Raw genomic sequence first — 24,546 nt, 5'->3', positions numbered from 1 at the left:
TGAAGGGTGTTAGCCTGGCAGTCCTGGAAACAAAAGTCATCTGATAATCTTAAAGGTCTTTTCCAGCCTAGTTGGTTCTATGATTCTGTGATAATCCCTCATCTGGATTCCATCGTTACTGTATTATCATTACTACTGAAGCTGCCTGGAAAAGGTATTGGCACCGTGATTTCAGCAGGTGGTCATCTGCTGATGTCCTGATCATGAGGAACAAAGAGCCTGAAAGCTTGGTTGCTTGCCCTTGGTCTGTGACTGCTAAGAAGAGCTTTGATGAGCAGCAATTGCAACCTCCTTGGCTATGGAGTGAACAGCTGCTGCAGCAGGACTGGGATACCACCATCATGTTTTGGTGGTTGCTCAGATGTGTTGGAATTCAGTACATGCTCACAAGAACATCCTCCTTAGACACTTGCAACATGAGATAAACGCAACACAGTAATGAAGCTGTTTGTATAAGCCAACAGGAAGGGGGGGAAAGAGTCATTATTTATGTATAGATTTTAGTGTATGGGAAATTGGCCAGTGCTGTAGCAACAGGGACTTCATACAAACTTCAAAGTACTGCAGGCCAGAGAGATCACAGGACTCTGCTCAGTACTCACTCTATGCTCACTGACTGGGTTGCTCCGAAGGGCTCTACACTTAGGTTCCTCTTGGAGCTCTCCATAGCCGAGTGTGTCTCCTCATACAACACAAGCCAGTTCTCATCAGTTCTCACCGCACCACTGGAGTGAAACCTGGCTGATCACCAGCTGCCAGGTATTGATTTTGTCTGGCGCATCCCCAAATGGCTTATGTTTGCCTCTCAAGCACATCATTGTTCTTTCCCTGTATGCTTCAAGCAGACAAATCCAATGGTTTAATATGAGCTAAGCTCCTGTTTGCCTGGATGATAAGAGGATAAAAGCAGGTACTTGGGGGTCCAAATCAGTCTTCACCCATGGACTTGCAGGCCATACTGAAAGCTGAAATGTGCAGGGATTAAGATGGATACAGGTTTTGGGAGCAGAAGCACACAGAAATGTGCTGTTGTAGTGGAGTATAAAGCTTTATTAGCTACTGACAAGACTATTTCTGTTGAAATACTTTAATCAGAAAATTTGATTTCAGGTGAAAAGGAAATTTTAAGCTGAAAGTACATGCTCACTTCTGAAGATTTTGTCTTCATGGAAAACCCCAAATGTGACATTTTGTAGTCCATGCTGAGCTAGCGTCTCAGTAATCAGTTTTCCTATGAAAAGCTGATGTTATCTTTCCATCAGTGTGTGGAGGTGTGTGTGGAGTAGGGGGAGGTGGCGGAGGTGCACGTGTGTCTTCCAGCCTGCTTTTGTGTGACTTGAACCGAATCCAGATAGTTCAGAGGTGTACTGAGATACGCAGCATTAACCCATTCACAAGTTGGAGAAGGAGGGAACAGAACAGATACTTACAGAGATACCAGTTCATGTGAACCTTGCTGGCCAAGTGTTGAGCTGGTGTGAACTGGTCTGGCTCCGCTGACCTGGAGCTATGCTAAGAATGCATTAAGGGGTCTGATGCATTCAAGTAGATCTCGCTTTGTTTGCATTCATTGAGAAAATTGCGCCAGTACCCAAAGCATGGTGTGAGCATATATTTTCTAATTTAAAAATATAAATCTGGCTGATTTTGAACGTGCTATATTTTTTTTTTCCTTTGTGTTAGTTATTTATGGCACTGGAAAGTACAAATTAGCATTAGAAAGTGTTGGATCTAAAATACGGAAAATTCCTTTAAAGGAGAAACATTTAAGGGCCTGATAGTTATTTATGGATATATGTTATAAGCATATAAGGGTTGTTTGGGTTTGTGTCCTGCCTATAATTCCTGTGTTTAGGGCAGCGCTGATTGGAAAATGATATCCATCAATTTATGAAAGGTGATACTGTGCCAACAGATAGGCAGTGGGTTAGGACGTGTGACAGTAATCTTCCACAGCGTTCAGCACATTCGGATCATATGCTTTAAAACATCAGTAAAACATGTCAGAACCACTTCCTCTCTGTGCCCCCTCCCGAGGACCACAGCGGGGGGATTCTAAGGATGGGAACTGGGAGGCTGTTTTGCAGCCCTTGGAGCTGGGGTGCTCTCTGGAAGGGAAACAGGCTGGTAAGGGGCAGGGAAGGAGGACTGCAACACCTCCTCCCCAGTGAATGGATAAATGAAGTTCAAACGCACGAGGGAGTGAATGAATGGGGGCAGCAGCTTTGTGCTGTTAGCAGGATGCAGTGGGCTGGTGTGAGGTTTGCTCACGAGTATTTACTGACTGCTTTTTGGACGGACTTCTTGCAGCAAACTTGCAAGAATAAATATTAGAGGCATGGCTGTTAGCTGTTGTTTCTGCTCCTAGTTTTCTGCACTGTCCTGGTTTTCATCTATAGGTTGTAAGAGATTCTTAGAAACATAGCACATCTTTGTGTGTATAATTTGCAGTGGGGATAAAGGCTAAAGAATGTCAAAAAAGATTTTTGTCTTTGGAGACTAGCATTGGAGAAATATTGTTTTAAAACTCAATCAAAGCTCATTGTCAAGACATCCCATCTCTACCTATGGCTTCTGCTCAGTGGAGGCAGGGATTGCAGCTACCAGCTTAACTCAGAAGAATAATTTGGGAGCCCTTCTGAGTATACATACAACCTGGGGGATCACAGGAAGACCCCTTTTGTACCTCTTTGGCTCAGCCTGGAAAGCAGAAACTTCAGACAGGAGGAAGCACCTTGAACCACAAATAAACTGTTCTGTTCATTTGAAGGTAATGGGCCAAAACTTGGTATTTTTACTCAGGCAGAACTCTCACAGAAGTCATTAGGCAGTGTGTCTGAAGAAGGGCAGCAGGTCTCACTCTGGAGTTATTTATTAGGACCAGCGTTTCTGAGTAATGCGCATCTGCCTAAAAACAGGCTTCTTGGGAAGGGAGCAACAAGGGAGGCTTGTGTGGAGGCTATAAAATGATTTACATTTTGTATTAATATTGATTTAACAATCATAAAATGAACATAAATGTTTTAAAATTAAACTCTTTTTTGTTTGTTTGTTTAAATATTAAACATCGGCATTTCTCCTCCTCCTGATTTTTAAACCCACCTTGAAGGCAGCTGGGGCTGGTTTACAGTCATTTCTTGCCATCCCTCCTAGGTACCTTTTTAGTAGCACAAAAACCTCCAGGCAGGAGAGGGTACCAAACAGCTACTCGTAATTGCAAGGGTTGTTTCCAAATGTGCGTCACTGTTTATTCCTGTTGAGAGGTGTTCCTCACCTTTTGAACTTTCTGGCTGGCAGCACAGGTCATCCAAAGTGTTACACAGATTGCTATTTCTGGGTTCAGCACAGCGCAGAGGGGAATAACCCATTCAGGCCTCCTTGAAAGATCGGTGACGGCTTCCTTAATTGAATAAGGGCTGACTCAGTGTTTTATGAGCATCTCTCAACACGGTCATTAGTTTTATCAGTCTGAAGTTCTAAAAGACAGCCCTTGTGCAAACAGCCTCTGAGCCAGTGCCAGCTAGCAGCTCTCTTCTGCCAGCAAGACCTTGCCATCGCCGCCAACTGCTAAATCCTAATACTTGGGCAGGACTCTCTGAGGGGGGGAAATTCTCAGCTCATATGTGATAGCCCACATGTCTGGGAAAGGGCACTTCATGCTTCTTTGCATTTCCTCTTCTTGGGCGAGTAGAGCAAACCAAACTCTTTCAACTTTGGGCAGCTTTTGGAGCTACTTGCACCAGTGCTGCATCTGCAGCTCGGATCTGCTGGCGTGGCGGCAGCTTCCAGCCTTGCCTCTGCATCAGGAAAGGGGAGCTGGCATCATCTCTGGCTCTGCATAGCATGGAGCTCTTCAGCAGCAGGCTGCCTTGGCTCTGGGAGTGCCAGTGGCCACACAGCTCCCCACGGTGAGCAGGGCTGGAGAGTGACTCGGGGAAGCTGTTGGTGAGTGCACTCTTCTGTTGCCATCTCATTTGTGCCCTCCTGTGAGCCAGCTAAAAAGAGAGTTTCCTTTAGTCGGCCCCATAAGGCTCGCTGACCACCCTCAGCAGTCTCCAGCACTGCTGCTTGAAATGGAGATTTGTCTTGAAAAACCCTCATCATAAAAAATAGCACTTCAAGGCATTCTTCCCAGAAGTGAAATCTCTGGGATGGCTTTGGCCAGCCAAGAAGAAACTGTGCAAGAAAGTTCCCACAGTCGTGCTTCCTCCTGAGCCGCAGAGCTGGATTTGGACAGACCTCCAGAAATAAAGCTATTTTAAAGCCCGTTTCTGCCTTCAGGCTGGTTTCCCTCATGCTCACCATTAGGTGTGTTTCTGGGTGACAGGGCAGACTCCCTGGGAGAAGCAGTAGGCAGTTGGAATACCCCTCTGCCCCAGCGTTCCACTCAGTATATATATGCTTCCTGACATGTGCATGAAGGGATGTGACATGCAGCCATGCTGCTCGCTCCCAGGGCCGCACTTGCTTGAAGCAGGTACTCTGCTCTGCACTGTGGACCATGCCTGTTCCCTCCCAGGAGGAGAAAATAACAGCCGAAGACAAGTTTGAGTTTGAAGAGCTGGGATGAAGGCTCCTAAAGCTTAATGTGCTCCACGCTTTGCAGAAAATACATCAGAAATGTGCAGGATTGCAGCTTCCCTCTAACAGGTCTCCCCCTTCCTGCCCCAAGGCTGTGCTGAGAGCCCTAAGGGAGTAAAATTGCTGGAGTTTGTCTTGGTGGCCACCTCAGAATGACCACCTGGAGAAAAAACACTGAAGGACTGAAGTTTGGATTTGCTACGGTTGCTGTGAAGGTTGCAAGGCTTGCAACTGGGGACAGCTTTCTTCCCCAGAATGGGAAGGATGGTCCCAAAATGCTGCATTCTCACACCTAATGAATCAAAGTTTAGAAAGAAGACATCCAACTCCCTGCAGAAACTGCACTCAAGTCTCCTGTATTCCTGCAAGGGAATAATCCTCTGGCTTCATCCGCCACCTCATTCCTCAGTGCTGTTTGCAGAAGGTGGAAGAATGCGCTCAGGCAGCAGCCCAGCTCTGAAGGAGGAGACCAGCGAAGAGGCGGAATGGCTCCCTCACTCCTGTGGAAGTGACAGAGAGCCGCAGGTGAAGCGTGCACCATCTCTCAGCAGCAAGTTGTTTGTCTTCTCACCCTTGGTTGTTAATGACCATGAAATGCTAGTGGGAGGCCAGCCGGGACACCCATTCTCTCTCTTTCTAGCTTTCAGATACCTAACTCTGGGATAATGGAGTAAATGTAGCTTGTCAGTCCAAAATAATAACACTTACAAAGTGGAAACGCAAATTTCCTGTGATATCCCTGAATAGCAGGTGGTATTTCCTGAAGTATTGTTTCTGACCTTCAGGGAAATTGATATTATGAACTGACTGAATAAAATGAGGACGGTATCAAGCTCCAGCAATTAAAGTAAAACAATGAGAGGATAGTAAATGGAGTAAAACGGAGTAAAGCAACCAGCAAGGGGAGGCTTATATTTGTATATTTGTATATTTGTTGCTGGGTTTTTTGCTAATTCTGTGAGCACTGTGTGTGGTTAAGATGCAGCAATGTTCTTTTCACAGAAAAGGCAATGGCAAAAAGGAAATAGGAGAACACATTTAACATTAAGTTCAGTTGCTTTGAAGGGGACAAGTAAATAATTCCTGGAAGTGTTCAAGGTCGGGTTGGATGGGGCTTTGAGCAACCTGGTCTATTGGAAGGTGTCCGTGGGGTTGGACTTTAATGTCTCTTTCAATCCAAACCAGCCTGTTATTCTATGAAATGGAATATCCATAATATTAGTATTATTAAGTAAGTAAAAATCAGCTGGGTGACAAGTTAGCTCATACTCGTATATGTCCAGCAAGGCAGACAAACGTTCACTCGAGCTTGTAACAGTGAGATCAGATGCAAGCGTACTGGTGTTTCTGCTGACTAGATTTTGCTTTGAAAAATCAGTCTTTGCCTTGTTCCCGTCAGGCAGAAATCACAGTTTTGGTTCCATTTTTGTTAAAAGGATACGAAATGTTAGGTTTGATGGCTTACACCTCATGTAGCGTGACTTGCGTCTCATTTGAGCCAAAGGTATCTAATGTGATGGTATGTATGTAATGCTGTTTTCTCAAGTGTATTCGAAACCAGTTATTGCCTAAAGCAAGGACTGATAACTGATTTTAATTTTCTTCTGAGCAGGCATTGCAGCATATTCCTACATTATATGTAACTTTGTAGCTGAAAGACCTATGTATTTGATACTTTGGCTCACACTGTAGAACCTCCAAGATTCATTTCCTTCAAGTGCTGCGGTCTTACGCTATCCCACATGCAGTTACTCGTGCTGTCAACCCGATGGATTTGAGCTGGGTTTGCTTCTGTGAGATTATTCAGACAAATCTGAGATTTCTAATTATGTGCACCTGGTCTTACTGGGGTTTGTGTCAACTCCTTTAATTTTCCTTCATCGTAATTATCACTTAATTTCTCTGCAGCACATGTACGCATGTTCCTGCTATAGAAGGAAATGCGTGTGAAAAAGTAACCCTCTCGCAGTAGTTCTTATGAGGCAGACTAGCTCTGCCTTGTTAAACTAGTGATGTAGGTATCCAACCCTTGATTCGCAGATGCTAAAGCCAAATGGGATGATTTGTTTCTGATGTAACCTCCTGTGTAGGATGGGCCATCAGAGTCTGTCACAAAGGTGTGCTACAGATTGCTTAGGATTTATGGCCAGAGAGGGATTCCTTCCTATGATGGATGGCATTTGAATGCAAGTGACTAACTCTCATAATCTTTTGAGTCATATTTTAAACATGGGGACTGTGAGAGAGGTCTAGACCAGTTCCAAGAAACATGCACTCAGTAATATTTTTGACATTGACGTGTTCTGTGATGAAGCATTTCATCTCTCTGGGCCTCTTCACAGCTCACCTTTTGTTAGTCTTCCATGTTTGGAGCGCCCATTCTTCATATGAGGGATCAGCTGTGCAGCATGTAATGCAGAGACAGTAAACTCCCCTGCCTCTCCCAGTGTTACATGAAAATCTTGTTGCTCAGGGGCTTTCTGCCTCACTTGCTGGATTCAATACTTGTTGCCCCAGAGTTGTGCAGTGCCATGGGAAGAAAGGAATAGAGGAAGGAACTGGATGAATACTTGCTGGGCAGCCTGGAAATGTCAGCTTTCCTGTCTCAGTAGCAGAGGATGTGGTTCCTTGTGGTTCCACTGCTGGCTGTGGTACCCAGTCTAGCATGCTACAGTTCATGAGCTATTGGAGGGCCACAGGCATCTGGGTGCCTGGAGGCACCTGCCATTAGGTCCAGCTCTCAGGTGATGTGAGTCTGAGAATTACTCTAGAGGCAGCAGGAGCTGAGAAGTGAGTGATGTTTTGTGCCAGGCAGAATCTGTTCAGGTTGCTGAACTTGATTTGAAGAATTAAGACTAATAAAAAAATTAACACTCTTAAGTTGTAAGCCACCTTATTACATTAGCAGTAAATTCCTCTCCCCGAGGCTGTAAGCACAGAGATGGACATAATTTCTAGTGTGAGGCATTGATCCTGCCCCTTTGCTCTGCTCTTGTGAGACCTCACCTGGAGTATTGTGTGCAGTTCTGGTGTCCTCAACATAAAAAGCACTTGGAACTGTTGGAACAAGTCCAGAGAAGGGCCACGAGGATGATCAGGGGACTGGAGCACCTCCTGTATGAAGACAGGCTGAGAAAGTTGGGGCTGTTCAGCCTGGAGAAGAGAAGGCTGCGTGGAGACCTCAGAGCAGCTTCCAGTATCCGAAGGGGGCCTATAGGGATGGTGGGGAGGGACTCTTCATTAGGGACTGTAGGGATAGGACAAGGGGTAACGGGTTAAAACTTAAACAGGAGAAATTTAGATTGGATATAAGGAGGAAATTCTTTCCTGTTAGGGTGGTGAGGCACTGGAATGGGTTGCCCAGGGAGGTTGTGAATGCTCCATCCCTGGCAGTGTTCAAGACCAGATTGGATGAGGCCTTGGGTGATATGGTTTAGTGTGAGGTGTCCCTGCCCATAGCAGGGGGGTTGGAACTTTATGATCTTAAGGTCCTTTCCAACCCAAACTATTTTATGAGTCTATGATTCTACAAATGCATGACTGAGTTACAGCATTCTGGCTGAGATTTGATGAGTATTACTGATTACCCATGCAGAGGCTGCTAGCCTGTCCTCATTGCTTTCACCTTAGTAAAATAAGTGTAAAGTGATGCTGTATAACCTGACGTCTGAAGTGGGCTAAAACCTGTATGTATTCTGTTATTGCCGTTTACCTGGTGGTGATTTTTAAGCAGTCTTTTAAGGCAGTGGTGTGTTTGTGTCCTTCAATCATGCAGAATGCAGTAGGCTGCTAATACTGAAATGCAGAGTTGTCTGTTTTGGTTAGTAGTTGCTCATAGATGAAAAACTCTGTGTGATTTACATTTTAGACAACAGAAGTCAAGTCACGACTTAATCATGGGAGGAATGTTGCTGCTTTGAAAATAGCAGGGCTGTGACCTGAGTTTCTGATAAGTACATCCAACATAAGCAGTGTCCCACTCTCTTTGTACACCAGTGCTGAGAAAGGGGATGTATGTGTCCCAAGTGCTATGAGATTACATAGGCTAACTAAGAAACAAAATAAATACTTCCAAGGACACCTAGCTGCTTTCTTATTCACTTAGGATTAATATCTTTGCATGGTTCTCCAGAAAACTGTCGTTGGAGGTGACGTTTTTCAGATGAGATATAAAATCAAGGCTATGACCACATGTGGTCATCAGAATTCCCATGGCATTTTTCAAAAGAGTTGGGGTTTTGACCTCAGTGTCCTGGCCAAATTTGCGTTTGGATAATTACATCCTTTCTTCCCTGCCATGTACACTGGGCATGCTATTCTTCACTTCCTGCCCCTCCAGCACACTGTCTTGCGCTGTTAAACATCCCAGCAATGGCTGCATTGCAGAACAGAGTAAAACAGGCCCCTTTATCACGTTCTCCTGTCACTTCAAGTATGCAAATCACTTTGGGATCTGCAGAGATTAAAAGGATATTCAGAGACAATATGTATTTAAATAGTGCTGTTGGTTTTAGGTATCTAACATAAATTCTTCAGCTTTTCATGGGAAAGTGCATGGTGAACTGAGGAGTAGTATTGGTATGACCCATCACAGCATCACAGGTCATCCACTGAATGTCTGAGTTAATTTCCATTTCTAACAAATTACTGATGGCTAAGAAGAATGTACCTGGGGGAAAACAACAAACAAACAAACAAACCCCAAACCAAAACAAATCCACCATGAGTCATGGTGAAGAGATACATGAATGGTGAAGAGATATACGAACATGTTCACTGTGGTGGTGTCCACGCACTTGTCAAATTTCCCTGCTTGAAGTTTGCCCTTGTCTACTGTGTAACAGTAGGAAAGTTCAGATTGCAAAAAGACTGCATTCTGTAGTCTTCAGGAGCTAGATGCCCTTGTCTGTATCTGTGTTTTTACAGGTTGCTATTCAGCAAAGCATTACGCATTTTGCTCCTAAAGTCTCTGTGGTTCATTGGCACCCCAAGCCCTTCCAGGAACACAAATCCTGCATACTAAAGACTCTCCCAGGACATTGACAGCCCTGTGATTGGAGTGTATTATGGCTGAGACACGCTGGAAGAAAGCACACTTCTGAGTTTTACTGGCTGGTGGAGCTTCACAATTTTACATGGCCAAACTGTTTTCTAGGGCAGGGCTGGTTAAACTAAAGCTCATGGGCTGCATCCTTCCTGCCAGAATTATCAACAATGCAAAATTACCCTGCATCTACTTTCCTTGTCCTTATCCTGCGCAGAGGGCAGCAGCCTTCTTTTCACTGTGCTCTCTCTTTAAGGATGTGTGAATCCTGCTCTTCAGCTACATGATCTCATGTCTATCAGTTGGTCCAAGCACAGGGATCATCATGTCATGGGATAAGCGTGGATTTGAAAGAAGTGTCATCATGTATTAAGTCATGGTTGGTGCTGAGCATCGAGATCTTGAGTACCTCGTAAGGGGCCGTTCAACCAACTGCAGCCAAAAAGGTTGAGCCCCATCACCCCATCAGCCCCATCTGAGGGAGGTGATCACCACAGAGTTGAGTAGGGAGCTATATGGAGCGTACGTGACACTGAGGGGTTCCCTCTGAGGTACAGCATGTTTATTGATAATATCCTGATGTGGAGATCTCACAGAAATCCTGGCTTTCTGGAATTGTGATGGTGCATCTGGAGGACTTACGAAATCATCAGTTTGGGGCTGGCAAACCAGTGTACAGTGAGCAAGGTACTGTCTTTTTGACTGAGAGATAGAAGAAAAGAAAACCCAGTATTTGCTAAGCAAAATGGATCCAGACTGTGTCACTTCCATGAGCTCTGCATTTGCTAAGCTATAAAAAAAACCTTATATTCAGTCATAAAAGACAATTGTACAATGTTGAATGAGCAAAATAATAACCACAAATTGCTAAGGGCACGTGCCAGCAAGGGCAGACAAGAATTCAAGTGAAAAAACATGTCTGAAAAGGCCACATATTTATTAACATAAATGCATCTAACTATCCCCAAAGGCACCCATTCCTGGGAGGTGATGAGAAGCAAAGAGGCACGGGCAGCTCCTTATCCCATCACTGTCCCCCACCCTTTTGAAGGGCTTGTATACCAAACAGTGAATGTCCTGGCTGTGCTGCTGCCAGGCGCTGTCTAACCACGAAGCTGGAGCAGACCTGCTTATGCAGACATTGCTGTGGTGAAAAATAGTTTGAGTTCTTCAGGAAGAGCACGTGTTCCTGCGGATCCTGCTGTCATCAGCCTTGAACGGCAGGTTGTTTCTCTGCTTCCGGGTAGGGGTGTAATCCTCTGCTCCCGAGGCAGTACAGTCCCAGGGCCTTCCTATTTCTCTTTTCCTTTTTTGTGATCTGAGGAAATGAAGTGTTCCCATAAAGCCTACAAAATGTATCTGAACCTCAAATCTAAAAACCCCACTGGTACCTGAAAGCAGTCTTTCTAACCAAATTTGCAATTACTCCCTATAAAAGACCACAGAAGCCCCAAAATATGTCAGTAATGCACACCAAGAAGCATAGAAGAAGCCAAAACTATGACAACGATACAGCAGTCTTGTGTGCATTGGTGGACAAAGAGAAATATGAGTAAGGTATTTCTCTGTGTTTCCTTTCAATTCCTTGCACATAACGAACAGTGTAGAGATCTCGCTCCCGTTTGTGTGCAGGTAGGGAAGGTGGTGTGTGTTTGGTCCCCTTCTTCCCCACCATCTTTCCTTGCCACTCTCATTCCTCCATTCCATCCCTTTGGATCTTTCCCACTATGCAACCCAACCAGAACTTCCCAACACTGTTCCCTACCAACCAAAGATTTCCAAAAGCTCCTAAGTGTACACATGCTGTCCCAAGCCATACTGTTGATTCCTTACCTCTCCTCCAAATGCTATTCTTCCTTCGCTGGCCACAGGGTTTGCCTGGGAGAGCACTGGGCTCAAAGAAACCTCTGGTGTCCTTGGGGCTTGCCTCCTTGGCTCTTTTCTCAAGATAAAGCCTTGCTTGAGTCACAGGCATGGAACATGGGGATATTTAGGTGCCTGGCAGTGGCCTGGTGAGTACCAGCAGAAAGACTTTGTTCCACACCATCAGTAGCTCTCACACCTGTTAATATCTAGAGCATGAGGGTGTCCTTGGCCACATTGCTGCCGACACTAAAATGATCTTACAGCTGCCTGTAAGCAGTCTGGTGCTAATATACCGCCTGATCTCACAGAGGTGATTTCTGTTCAGCTAGCTGCAAATGAGGCTTCTGTCTACCCGGTGTACCTAGTTCCCAGAAAAGGTATGTCTCTCTGTGCCAACTGCAGCAGTGTTTGGAGGCCAGCTATCCTTCTTCATCCAGCAAGCGGCTTTCACTTCTGCTGCCAGGACCACCTAGCCACAGATGCTACCAACTAGTATATTTTTGGCACATCCCAAACCACATAGGTTCCAACCACAATAGAATGTGACTAGGTAGGAGGTGGAAGGATTTACCTCTTTGGATTGACTCTGCAAGTGGTTTGAACCAAGGGCAGAACTTAGCCAAGGGCAGGATTTAGCTTTGGGTTTTGTGGCATGAAAAATCAGGTTTTGTCACTTAAGCAACAGAAGCAACAAAATATGGAAGAGTTACCAGGAACCAAGAGTAAATATTGAGCAGTCCTATTCTCTGCAATGACCTGGGTTTGGCAGAATGATCACAAGCCTTTCCCAGCAACCATAACATTTAAAGGCAGGCTGCTTTCCCAGTTGCGAATGGAGCTCTGTGAGCGAGGAAACCACGTTAAGCTGTACCAGGGAGCGTGGCTGTAGTAGGGTGCTCCAGGCGCTGCATTCTTGATGTGCTATCAGGTTTCAGTACTATTATGAAGAAAGCTGCAGGGGATTTGCATGCATACCTAACACACATACCTTCGATGTTCACATTGTCAGATCCAAGCAACAAATAGGACCTTCAGATCGGATGTAGCTTCCAAAAGGCTATTAAATAAATGTAGCTAGACAGTCAGGTAATTGTCCTGTGACAACTACAGTCAAATCTCTCCTAGGCTGGGCTAAATTTAGAGTCTGTCCAGGGACATAAATAGAACAACTCCAAAATTACACCAGGATTATCAACAGCAGAATCTCTTTATCCCTCCCTCTCTCCCCAGTTCTCTCTCTTTCAGAGCAAGGGAAGCATGTGTACAGAGACACTATTCATATTTCTGCTGCTCTTCAGAGGCTGACGATAGGATACCATAGACGTTGGCTTTGCCATCTTCTATTAAATGAGTCCTTGCTAAATAGAAGAGAAAATTGTTTTGCTGCCACCTCTTAAAATGTGTTACCATGTCATGTGGATTTCACAATGAAATTGCTAGCAGTGAGTGAATGGTCAAAGCACACTGGAAATGCAATGTAACGCAACGGAGTTTTTTCCTGCTGTGCAAGGAGTGCCTACAAATCATGCCTTTGGACATAGTGAATGTAATTTCCATTTAAAAAATAACCGTACGAGCTGAGCTCCCTATTTAACATACCACACACCAGAATGATCCCAAAATATATTGAGCCAGGAAGTGGGTTAATTACAACAACTCGCCACCAAACCCCTGGTATATTTCAAGTACATGGGAAGTGTATTTCTATTTTGGACACGGACTTCTTTAAGAAAACTGTGCCAGGATGTCAGCAGGCTCTGGTCAGGCTCTGGCAGACACTTTTAGCAGCATCAGTTTCCTGGAGGCGCTAATAATGATCAAATTTGTTCGATAGACAGACAGCTATCAGACATCCGTATATCCCAGACGTACAAAACCCATGTGGCTACCAAGGGATCTGCTCAGACAAAGAAGTTCAAGAGAAAGTGCCTGAGGCCAGATCCTCAGCTGCAGAAAATCAGCCAGGCACAGTCGATTGGCCTGCCTTGCACTGTGTGCCTTTTCTTTGGAGGAAAACCCTGCCCAGCCATTACAGGGCAATGGGAGGTCATGGACTGTATGGGAAAGGGAAGCTCCTGCAGTAGTTTCAGGCTGGGCCTGGGGAGGACCATATAAGCTTGGCACAAGATGCTTTACATCTCTGAAAGAGCAGAAATGCCGTGCAATAGGGGCTGCTTAGATCCCTTGTATCCTTACCCTAATTTGTGCAGATGAGGGAACAGATAGTTCTTCCTAACAGGATATAAAGTTGTGTCTGTGCTCAGTGAGCTGAACAGTGCCTGGGCACAGCCTCAGTGATGGCTGCAGACATCCGTGCTGTGCAGCTGGGAGCCTTCTCTCCTTCACACAGTCTTGTCCTTGGCCACCTAACATGGTACCCACATGTGGCTAAGGAAAGAGCACAGCCTACAGACTCTTCCCTGTAGGCAGTGTGGAAGAGAGCGCTGTACAGGAGGAAGAAAGGCAGTATGGATGTGAGCCAGGCTGTGGACCTGGACTGGATTGTTTTCTCATGTAGGTGAAGTCTGCTGGTTTTCTAGGCAGATCATATTCGTGTTGTACCTGCCTTTACATAGTGCCTGCTCTGATGCTCTCCTCTTCTGGTTGAGGTGTGCCTTGGTAAAACATGAAGCACAGTCTCTGGAGGCAGCAGCACTTTTAGCATGAGGATAAACTGAAGAAATATGCCATGGGCTGCCCCTGGAAAATACCCAAGGGGGGACACTGAGATTTGTTGGCTTGAATTAACTACCTTCAAGGCAGCTTGAATGGCTACCTTTGAAGAGTCGTGAAGGTGGCCAATGGCTGAGGGAAGTGAATATTGTATTTTCACTGGCATTTTCCTTCAATAAGTGAAGGAAAGTGCACTGAAAAAGTGGCATGGGCTTTGCAGCATCATGGTGGCGAAGATGCGGGGCAGAGGGTAGAGTGGTCCCAGGGCTGCCCAGTGGAGCAGTTTGTCCCTTGTTTTACATCACTGCCACTTCAGTTCTTTTTCCATCCCTGCCTATAGGTTTGGGCCTGTTGTTGGCAACACCTTTCATAGGCCTGGAAATTATTTGGACTGCTTCTGTCTAAGCCTCTATTGCTGAAAATAGGCTGTGCGCGTTTTCCAGTCTCAAAATGACACAAGGACACTATCAATGAACGAGTTAAGCATGAGGTCTTTGTGACCTTAAAATGTGGAGGGGAATAAATGTAGAAGGCCAGAAAGAGAAGTATTACCTGACGGTAGTTATATTTTGAGCAAAAATCACTGAAGTTCAGCGTTCACTTTCCAAACAGGAGCCGATTTTGCATCAGGTTGTCTGGTTTAAGACTTTACTGCCCTATTTACCCTGTTAGTTCTCTGGAAGCCAGGGCAAAGTTTGGGGGGGTGATTCAGGAGCTTCTCACAGTCAGGGCTACAGATGAGCCCACCGATGACAGTCCTGCGGCTCTGATCAGCTCCACGCAGCCACCCTTAGCGGTACCACCAGGAATGGTCTCTGGCGCAGGAACTGCCCCTGTTTTTTCAGTCTGTATGGCAGGAGGTGCCTGAGCAAGAAGAGAGAGGGAAGACCTTAAAACAAAGGTTGGAACTGGATGGTAATGCGATACGGCGCGTTTCACCTCCAGGTCATGAATTCAAATCAAGCCTGTTTAGTGGTGACCCAAAATCATTTCCACATGGGCCAAAAGAAATGCGTGGTGAACACAGGGGTTGCTGTATCCAAACAGACAAGACAGTCTGGAGATAAAGGGTTGCACAATAGTTACTTGTCTGGAGAAGTCTGCAAGGTATAAAGCTAAGCAGTTTCTGATCCGTTTATATCCCTGAATCATGAGGGCTTGGATTCATTGCAAATAACTTACAGTTTATTTCTGCCTACTAAAGTGTAGGTTTGTTTCTTTTTTTTCCCCTACGCTATAACTAAGAATAACTGGAACGTCCCATTTGGCTTTCTCAATAGTCTGTCTGTGTATGGAGTTATAAATAGATAGATACGTATGACGTCTGCCAGACAAAAGGGCCAGCTCATATTTCCTTAGGTGCATATCAAGAAAACCTCAACGCTGGACTGTGTGCTAGAATTATTCTGAATGGCAGGAATTGCTTTGTGATATTTTAACAGAAAAACGCAAAGGTGCTGAACTTCAGCTGAGCAAAATGCACCAGGAAAGCTTATCAAATGCATCATGGATGGCAATAAGGTAACAGGGGAACACAACAGAGCAGCAGAGACTCTAAAAAGCAGTCAGTAACAACAGATCCTCCTGTTGCCGAACTGTATTGGTTTTAGCTGAGTATGCCAGTTTACACTTTGCTTGTGGTATTGAACCACTGATACAAGGCCCATTAAATGGGTATTTGATAAGCTGCACTACCCTAAATATTCTATGGAAATGTAACCAATATTGGCTGAAACATTATAAAAATTAATAACATCTATCAAGAGCACTGAAGTAACAGCTACTGCGCTTTGAATTTTGATTATATCCTTCATAAACTCAGTGGGGTATTGTGCTTGCAGATGAAGTTCAGCCAGCAGATGAAGAAAAATTAAGGGGTTTCCTTTCCTGTTCTAACCATTAAATTTGTACTTAACAAGACCTGTAATGGTGGGATGTCATCTGTGAGGAAGGTTTGAGCAAAGCAGCTGAAAAATAAATAGGTTATATGAGCGTAAAAGAAAACAGAGTTTGACTTTTGATACATTCTTTTCTCAGTTTTTATCCTCTCAGAACATCAACCCATTGCAAATGCAGCAACTCTCAGACATTTTGTAGTGAAGGTAGCTTTCTAGAAACAAGACGTATGCAATCCTAACCCTGCTGAAGTCAGTTGTTTGACTTCCATTGGGTACATACATACCTGACTGAATATATGAGCCAGTGCCTGGAATTTCTGGCTACCAAAAGAGTAATTTGAAGCAGTGTGTTTTGAATTTGCCAATTAGAATATAAAATTTTGTTGCCAGTCAACTCTTAAAAGTCACTTTGTGTACTTGGAAGACTCTGATGCTCTCTGCTCTCCTCCACAAGCGGAATAGAAGTACTATTTACTTTGTCATCAGCTAAAATTACTAGTGCAGCTCCTGAGATCTTGCAAGGTTTTCCAGCAGCAGTCAGGGGAGGTCAGTTTAATAAGCTAATAAATATTTTTTGAATGACCTGACTTTGTATTTGGTATTAAAAACTCAGAGAAGTGCCAAATAGAATAGAAAATAAAGAATAAAAGTTCCACAGATTTTGCCAAAATTCTCCACAGATTACTATTAGCTTCCTTTATGAGAGTGCACAGAGAACTGTGAAATCTCCTTTGAACTCTAAGGGCCAGATGGTTTTGCTGTTAGATCCTAATGACCCACAGCACTGTGCGTACACAGACACCACGGTTGCCAGTTGACTGCAAACATGCAATGGAGGCAGGAGAATTCATGACCTGTGCTTCCAAAATACCAACCAGTCCCACTTGGATGAAGGGGACATCTCCCCCTTGCTTTTAATGGGGTGAAAAAGCATTTCTGTTATGCTCTTGAAAGAAAGATATAGTTTCTATAGCAAGCTTTGAGCATAGCTGTGCTAGAGGAGTGAATGACAGGCGCACCATCCTATGCAATCCTGCTGACGGTCATGAAGCTGAAAGTAGTTTTTGCCCAGAGGTGAGGGCTCTTTTGCAGGGTGCATTGTATCACTGTACTGGAGAAGATAGGGAAAGCCTGGACTCGAGCTAATTAAAGCTGTAGGGCAGAACAGTAGTTCCTCTGCTGTCATATGGAACTGCTTGGAAGACGTGATTCATTTTGGATTATATCGGTCTCAACTGGTATAATATGAACTTCCTGATTTTTTGAGGATATGTAGACAAAAAGACTAAATATGGGTTTACTCATCTTTTAATTTAGAGCTACAAGTGTTTGGGTGACCTATGAAATCATTTTAATGATTTCTGCACAACACTGATCTGTCAGCACTATGAATGTCATCCTAACGGGATATTAATTTCCATCATGGTCATTTAGTCTCACCAGCAGAGCTACGTGCGTGTGAATGTCCTGTCTCTGTCTTAACTGAGGGAACAAAAGAGAATCACTGTTGCCAAGAAGCATCAGTCAAACATCTTCATAATACTTAGTTTGAAGAGGAAGACAGAAACACAAAATGTAGGAGTGCTGTGAGTGTGTCTCTTGGCCTTGGAGCTTCAGGCACAGCAGTCAGGGGATGATTTGCATTCAAATCAGGGCTTTTATCTCTGATCATTCAAAATGTGTTCCATCCAGCATTGCTCATACTAGTTGGCATAGACTTACCCTTCTCCTTCCTTATTTTTATAACACTATGAAAAGTAACAGGTTAAGAAGTACTCCAGTGACTGAGAAGTGTGACAAATTGAATTTGAAACAACTTTTGACCGCTGTTACAAGATGAATATAGACTCATCACATGAGGCTGCCCTTTTGTTCCCCTATAAAAAGCAAAGAAATTGTTTGACCAGTAACTGTGTAGGCCATAAGGATGCATCTAAGATATTGACAAAGGGTAAAGTAACAGAAGTTGAAAATGAAATGAGGTATGTGGTGACAGAGGAGTGGAAGAAGCGTCTTGTAGAATATAAACAGTTGGGCTCTGAACAGACGAAGCTCACAGCAAAGATAAAGCTACCCAAGCCTTTGCGTACGTCCTTCATTAGGTGGGTTAATTTTTACCTGCTCAAAATCAGAACTCTTCTCCTGAAGTTTTAAATCATTATCTTTTGCCTTAGCTCACACGTCCCTAATAGTTCAAACATGGCAAAAGAAACCCTGCTGTACTTTGGATTTGTTCTTGTATGGTAGGCATTTAAATGACATGACCATAGGGTTTTTCCAACACTGTCGCTTGTTCTTTCTGTCTCATACATGTTTAAGAAAGTGACTTAAGGTTGACTTGTACTTGAATATAATATAAAAAAACCCTGAATTTTGCATTCAAGTGTGTGGTATTTCAGCAGACACACATTCATTTTACAATAGGTGTTTTTTAAACAGGATGAAAGTAAAATGTGAAAGTCCTGTGTTGCACAAAGCTCCCAACATACGATCACCAAGCTCCCCTTCCATCTGATCGCTGACACAAGTGATAGAGCCTCTGTCAGAGCAAAATGAGGGCTGCCATCTTACTCTTCAGGCTCCTGAGGAGGATACATAAAAGTTCAGGGCTCTCGTGTCTTGTGTGCAACTTTATTTTGCTCTTCAGCACCTCTTTAAAGTTTCTCGTTCTTGGCTTTTTTATGGTTCCGGTCTTTTCCATAACCAAGACAGATTCTCCTTCTTTCCAGCTAGTTGAACATTCAGTTGCAACACTCTTTTGAATCAGAGGTGTCTCCCTTGAAGCCCTGAAATGATCTTTTAACTCAGTGAACACAAAGCTTAGCATTTGTATCTATACCGTGTCAAAGTTTCCAAAGGCATCGCATCCACAACAGTTGAAGAGATGAAGTGGGGTGCTTGGGAAATTTCTCACGATCCCCACACACTTCCATTCCCCTGGTCTGGGGTGACCTAGGTGAGCGAGCACTGCAGCCCTCGCACGACAGGACCTGGCTGGTTTCGTCTGGCCTGCGTTCATCCGGGTAGCTCTCCCAGGCTGCAGCAAGAAACGCAACGCTCCTGAACACCAGCGCTTGTGATGGGTTCAGCAGCCACAAGCCAGAGCCGTCAGCGTGACACGGGTAGGCACGGCTCCCGGTGTGTCTGTGGGGTGCACCGATGATCACACTGGCTGAGGGGCTGAGCCCTGCTTTCCGGCTTTCATAGCCGTGCTGCTTCCATTTAAGGAAGAAAGCATAACACACACTGAACTCCAGATCCCAAATCCAGTGGAAACCTCGCCGGCCGTCAGCAAGCGCTGCCAGGGAGCGCTCGACGGGAAGCACTACGATAGCGAAGGTCTTGAATGACTAAGATTCTCGACAGCCTTGGTCAGTATCAGAGACAGTTTCCAACTGGGCAAAGTACAATATTTTCTCTCTGCTTTTTATGAATGGCTGGATAGGATTGTGCTGGAGTCAGAGTCCCCTGCGAAAGCCATTCATAAAAATAACAACAAAACAAAACAAACACGCACACAAAACTTCCCAGGTCCAGTCCAGAGCCACTGGGTGCCAGAGGCTGGGAAAACATGCTGGCAACTCGAGCCCCAGCTATCACTGAAAGTATTCAAGGGGCTTTTTGGTGGTCTGAAAAGTATGAAGTGCTGTGTAGAAGGGCAGCTGGTAGAATTACTGTGACACATACTAGGCAGAAAGCCAGAGCTGGCCTTGTTTCAGACATTGTCTTTCCTCTCATTGAAGTGTCAGGACCTAATTCATGGAAAATTTGGTGAGTTGGCAGCTCTTTCAGAAGATTTCATTGAGCTACAGTGTGTGAGAGTCACATGAATGCAGAGTGCATGGCCAAAAATACATGGGGATTTCTGAGCAGGAAAAAACAGTCAGCCTCTAAGAATGTCTGTGGATTTCATGTGGTTTGAGAGTAAACATGTGCACAGGTGTAATCAGCAAGCAAAACAAGAAAATAAAGCAGAAAAGCACCAGTGGCAGGTTACTGAAGAGCTCAGTGTGTTCTGTAATGACAAAGGATTGCTTTGAAACGAATCATGGCTTTGTCCAAGGGCAGAAAATGTCCATTAATGAGTTCAGGGCTTGCAGTCCACCTGGAGAAGGCATCAGTAAAATGTGCGCCTTGGTAATAGCTTCTCCATTGCAAGAGTATTTAATGAAAAGAAAAGGGTCCACCCTGAAGTTTAAAGACGAACCCAGTCATCACATAGCGTTTTTTTTCTCATACTTATTTGAGAGCAGAACTTGGAGCCTGGGGCACAGACACAAAAACATAACAGCCATAGGATTCCACTGAATTAGAAAAAGACTGAAAATAAACAAAGCATCTCTTGTTAAAATGGGATGCTTGTGGTGGGCAGTCTGAATTGAATCAGTTACATATAATTTACATTTTCATTGATCCTTCCCGCTGAAATACTGCTCCGAAAGGCCAGTTACACTAAACTGCTTATTCAGAAATATTCGAGTTATTTCCTACTACACTGTCATGAAAATTAGGGTTTTGGCCATGCAGAGGGACAGCATGTTGGCTTCTGCCCAAGAGAGGCACTAAAATCACGGCTAGGATTAGGAACAGGCAGGAAGGAAGGGCAGGAAGAAAATCATTGAGTGCAATTCATATACTTTGAAAACAGAAAGTCAGGGGGAGGGGAGAGAGGCTGCAGCTTTGCCCCACTAAAGTAAGAAAAGCCCTTTTGTGCTCTTGTTGTCAGGATTTCATCCTTTATCTGTGGTCTTATTGTTCCATGCTGCTCCTGGCACCCACAAGGTTTGTTACACCAGCTGGGTGGTGGTGGTGTATTTTAAATGTGCCTGTATTAGTCCTTTATTTGGTACTCCTCCTCCTTCCCTGGGGTGGGGCTGAAACACACTGGCACCTTGGTGGGTCTTCTGACTAGTGTGGGGACCGTGTTTCCCATTCCCGAGTGGAAGCAGCCAGGAGGGAGACTCACTGAGGATCCCTTGGCTGTACCACCAGGTCCTGCACAGGTGGGCACAGCCTGTGGCTCTCCCTGCCCACACAGCCAACCTGCCCGATGACGGGCATCCCCAAAAACACGTCAACAGGCCCATGAGGGTCAGCGCAGCATCACCTTTGTGCAGCTAGAGATCTCAAACCAGAACTTGTGAGGGCTGAGCCCACTGCCTACCCCAGCCTCCTGGCTTTGGCAGGGATGGCTTTCATCAAGTGGGAAGCCCTGGCTTGGAAATGTGGTTATGTGTCCCTCGTCCCTCTGTCCAAGCTGTGCTTCTGCTTATGGCCAGGAGGAGGACTTTGCCACAGTGGAACATTCCACTCATAGCTGAAAGTGGTAAGAGAGTGAACAGCATCAGTGGAGACAACAAACTAATTACAGAATTAGGCCACTCTCACAGTCTGATAAGTAATGCAGCAAAGCAAATCTAGCAGTGCTGTGGAAGAGCTGAAAGATGTAGCATGCTAAATTAGATTTCACCTTGGTTTTAATTATACAAACTTAACATACTGCTCTGAATCAACAGTAATCTGAACTACTTCAGAGCAAGGTCATAGATGGGTGTAGGAGAGGCTGGGTGTGAGAGCTGGGTATGTTCATCACTCCATTTTTGAATGTGGGCTTTGCCTGTGTTTTATTTCTGTTGCTGAAAACATTTTTCCCACCACCTGGGAAATCACGGCCAAGTGGCCTCAATGAGTTTCTTACCGTGCTGTCGTTTTACTTTTCAGCCTCAACAAGTGGTTCAAAAGAAGCCTGCTCAGGTAAGAAAAGCTAATTTAAAATCTTAGACTAATTTAAATGAAATAATTCTTCCATATTTAAATGGGTCTCCTTTACTGTAAAGAATGAAGGGAAATACATCAATCATTTGATCTGGGGGACAGCTGTTGGCTTGCTAGGCATAATCACTAGAACAATTCATGCAGTGGCCCTTGGGAAGGAGAGGAGGAAGCAGCAGACAGTGCTTGCTTGGTGCTCTTTCTGCAGAGGCCACCTTGCCATGGTAATGCAGGCACATGCACACACAGCATGTGGTATCTCTGCATGTCCTGATCATGGGTTAACTGGGGACCGCTTCCAGCAAGGTGGAGGCACAGGTATAAAAACCTTCTCCCTACTGGTCTAAAGGAGTCTTTAAGTCCACAAAATAAAGTAGGCTGAATTTGGTAACTAGGCTGGATCCATCATAAAGGCTAATGCATTTGAACTTTTTCTGTTGGATTGTATTATTCCTCTTTAACACCCTTGGACAAAGTGCAAGCCACAGGGTATTATGAAACTGGTCATACACTGCATTTATAGTTGCCTCCATTTTCTTTCCCCAGCCTGCCCTGTGTTAAAAAAAAACAAAACAAAATATAACTATGCCACTTCTTTATATATGCACCAGCAGAGAAAAGACTGTTGGCATGGGACCAGGTCCATCACTGCTTGGCAGAGTCCGTGGGCTGTGCTGCTGTACGTCTATGCTCAGTCAAGAGCATAAAGGGTCCATTGCTTTTCTAGATAAAGGTCTGCTTTCAGAAGGAAATAATACTTCTGTTTTTCTGCCTTATGGTTTCAATACATTATTGTACAATGTACATAATTGTGTAATAATAACTGTAATCTGAATTAGGAGCTGTTACATAAGAAACAGAAAACATCCTAGCTGTGAGTTGAAGGGGTGAAATGATGTAGCTCTCCAAAGCATGTGCAGGAATCAGGTTTCTACAAAAAGAAATCAATACAGTTGCAGCAATGGTGAGTCCATGGCACTGGCAAGAGTATTAATGTCTCTCCAAATGGCAGAGATAACACACAGGATAAATGTAATAGTATTTTCAAGTGAGGTAAGTTTTGCAAGGAGAGGTAATGTCTTATATTAGGCCAGCTTATGCATGAAACGCAACATCCGTCTCGAAGGACTTACCGTCTATAACCTTCAGACTACCCCACACGATTCAAAACACACCAAACTGTTCTAATAAAAGATATTTCCTCTCCCTGGTCTCATTTACATCCTTCAACTGTTACAGCCACTATCGGGCTATTCCTACAACATGGTAGTAAATCTGCCAGTGGGCACAAGGCCAGTCATCTCTTCTGTGGCACCTGAGAGACAGGGAGGCTTAAACCCTGCTGTGCGAAGGAGGCCAGATCTGGGAGGCAAAGACTCCCAGGAGGTGGTTCACGTTGTGGTTTCCTCTGGCACATAGCAGAGCTCATACCCACTGGGGTCACCAGAATGAAGGGGTCTAGAGCTAGTTGCTGTGCCCGCAGCCTGGCTTGGCAGAAGCCATTGCTGCCGAGGGCATGTGCGGAGCTGTGAGGTCTCCAGTCTCCACGGGCACTTACTCCTGCAAGTGTTTTGTTTGAACAGTACTCAAGTGCTAGCCCTAGTGCAAGAGAGGAAGAAATGTCTGGGTCTGAGGCTGAGCTGGGGTGTGGGAGGACAAAGAGGGAACCTGGCACTCCATCTTCTGGTAGCAGAACTAAGTAATGACAGATTTAATTGATGGTGAAATGATGTAGGCGTTTAAACTAAAGCACCAGGGCTCCCTGTGTGGATTTTCCTGCCCCTTTCCTGAAGCAGTGATTCCAGTGGGGATGCTGTAGGGTGTTATCAGCCAGACGGATGCAGCCGCTGCTGCACGGAGCCTCAGCAGCATCTCTGTGGTCAGAAGCAGAGAAAGAGAAAAGGAAGCCCTTTGACATTGCCATTAGTAATGGAAATGTTTGTATAGAAAATGAGGAGGCACAGAAGAATGCATGAAAGGAGAGAGAGGGCTTTTTAGAAATCCCCAGTCACCACAGCACAACTAGTGAAATGACACTCTTTGAATTGTTTGTATGCCATGTCTTCACTCAGAGAACATTGCTTTGTTTTCAATCCTTGGCCTGGGGGATGTTCAGTGAAATCATTGACTTGTCTTTAACCCTTTCTGGTTTTAATAGGCCACTCTCCCATGCTTACACAGCATTGAGGTTTTGCTGGGTGTGGGTACATGGCAGAGAACAAAAACTTATCACTGTGAGCAAGCGCTAGTGGCAGCGTTTCCTGAGGTTGAAAGCAGGAGGTAAAGCAGTGTAATTCCTGGGACAGTGATCAGGAACTTCGTGCTGCTGGGTTTCACTTAAGTCCAGTTGTGCCTTTTTCCGATTTCTTTTTACACTACTGGATTTCCCTTTAAAGGAGGGAGGTTCAGACTCAGAATTCAGACAAGAACATGAGCTCATGCAGGCTTCCTAATCTGAGCTGTCTAAGGAAATAGTGATAAATTATATAAACATGGGGACTACATGGAAGTTCATGGAGGATAATGTAAATCTTACACTACATTCAGAGGAATCTCTTCCTTTTCCATCTGTTTCCTCCAAAATATCCTCCCAGATGGCTTTACCATGTGGCAGTCTGGACTAAGTTAGAAGTGTATCCTTTCTTCATCAGTGGGGACTGTAAGAGGTTACACTTGGGAACTGCTGTGTGATAGTGAGCGTGTTACCCCAGC

At 44.7% G+C, this 24,546-nt stretch overlaps 1 protein-coding gene across 1 annotated transcript in view; it reads left to right on the top strand.

Moving 5' to 3' along the window:
• The window catches only part of HMGA2 (high mobility group AT-hook 2), a 118,508-nt gene that overhangs the window by 74,600 nt on the left and 19,362 nt on the right, over nucleotides 1-24,546 (top strand). Inside the window, exon 4 of the mRNA XM_057425529.1 lies at nucleotides 21,784-21,816. Coding sequence (XP_057281512.1) covers nucleotides 21,784-21,816 — 33 coding nt within the window. The remainder of the gene's footprint in view (nucleotides 1-21,783; nucleotides 21,817-24,546) is intronic.

Source organism: Pezoporus wallicus, unplaced genomic scaffold (genome assembly GCF_028554395.1).
Source record: "Pezoporus wallicus isolate ANWC-B61680 ecotype Strahan unplaced genomic scaffold, APGP_CSIRO_Pwel_v1 contig_4722, whole genome shotgun sequence".
Taxonomy (NCBI): Eukaryota; Metazoa; Chordata; class Aves; order Psittaciformes; family Psittacidae; genus Pezoporus; species Pezoporus wallicus.
The sequence above is the reverse complement of the archived record's forward strand: the minus strand, read 5'-3'. Positions and strand labels throughout refer to the sequence as shown.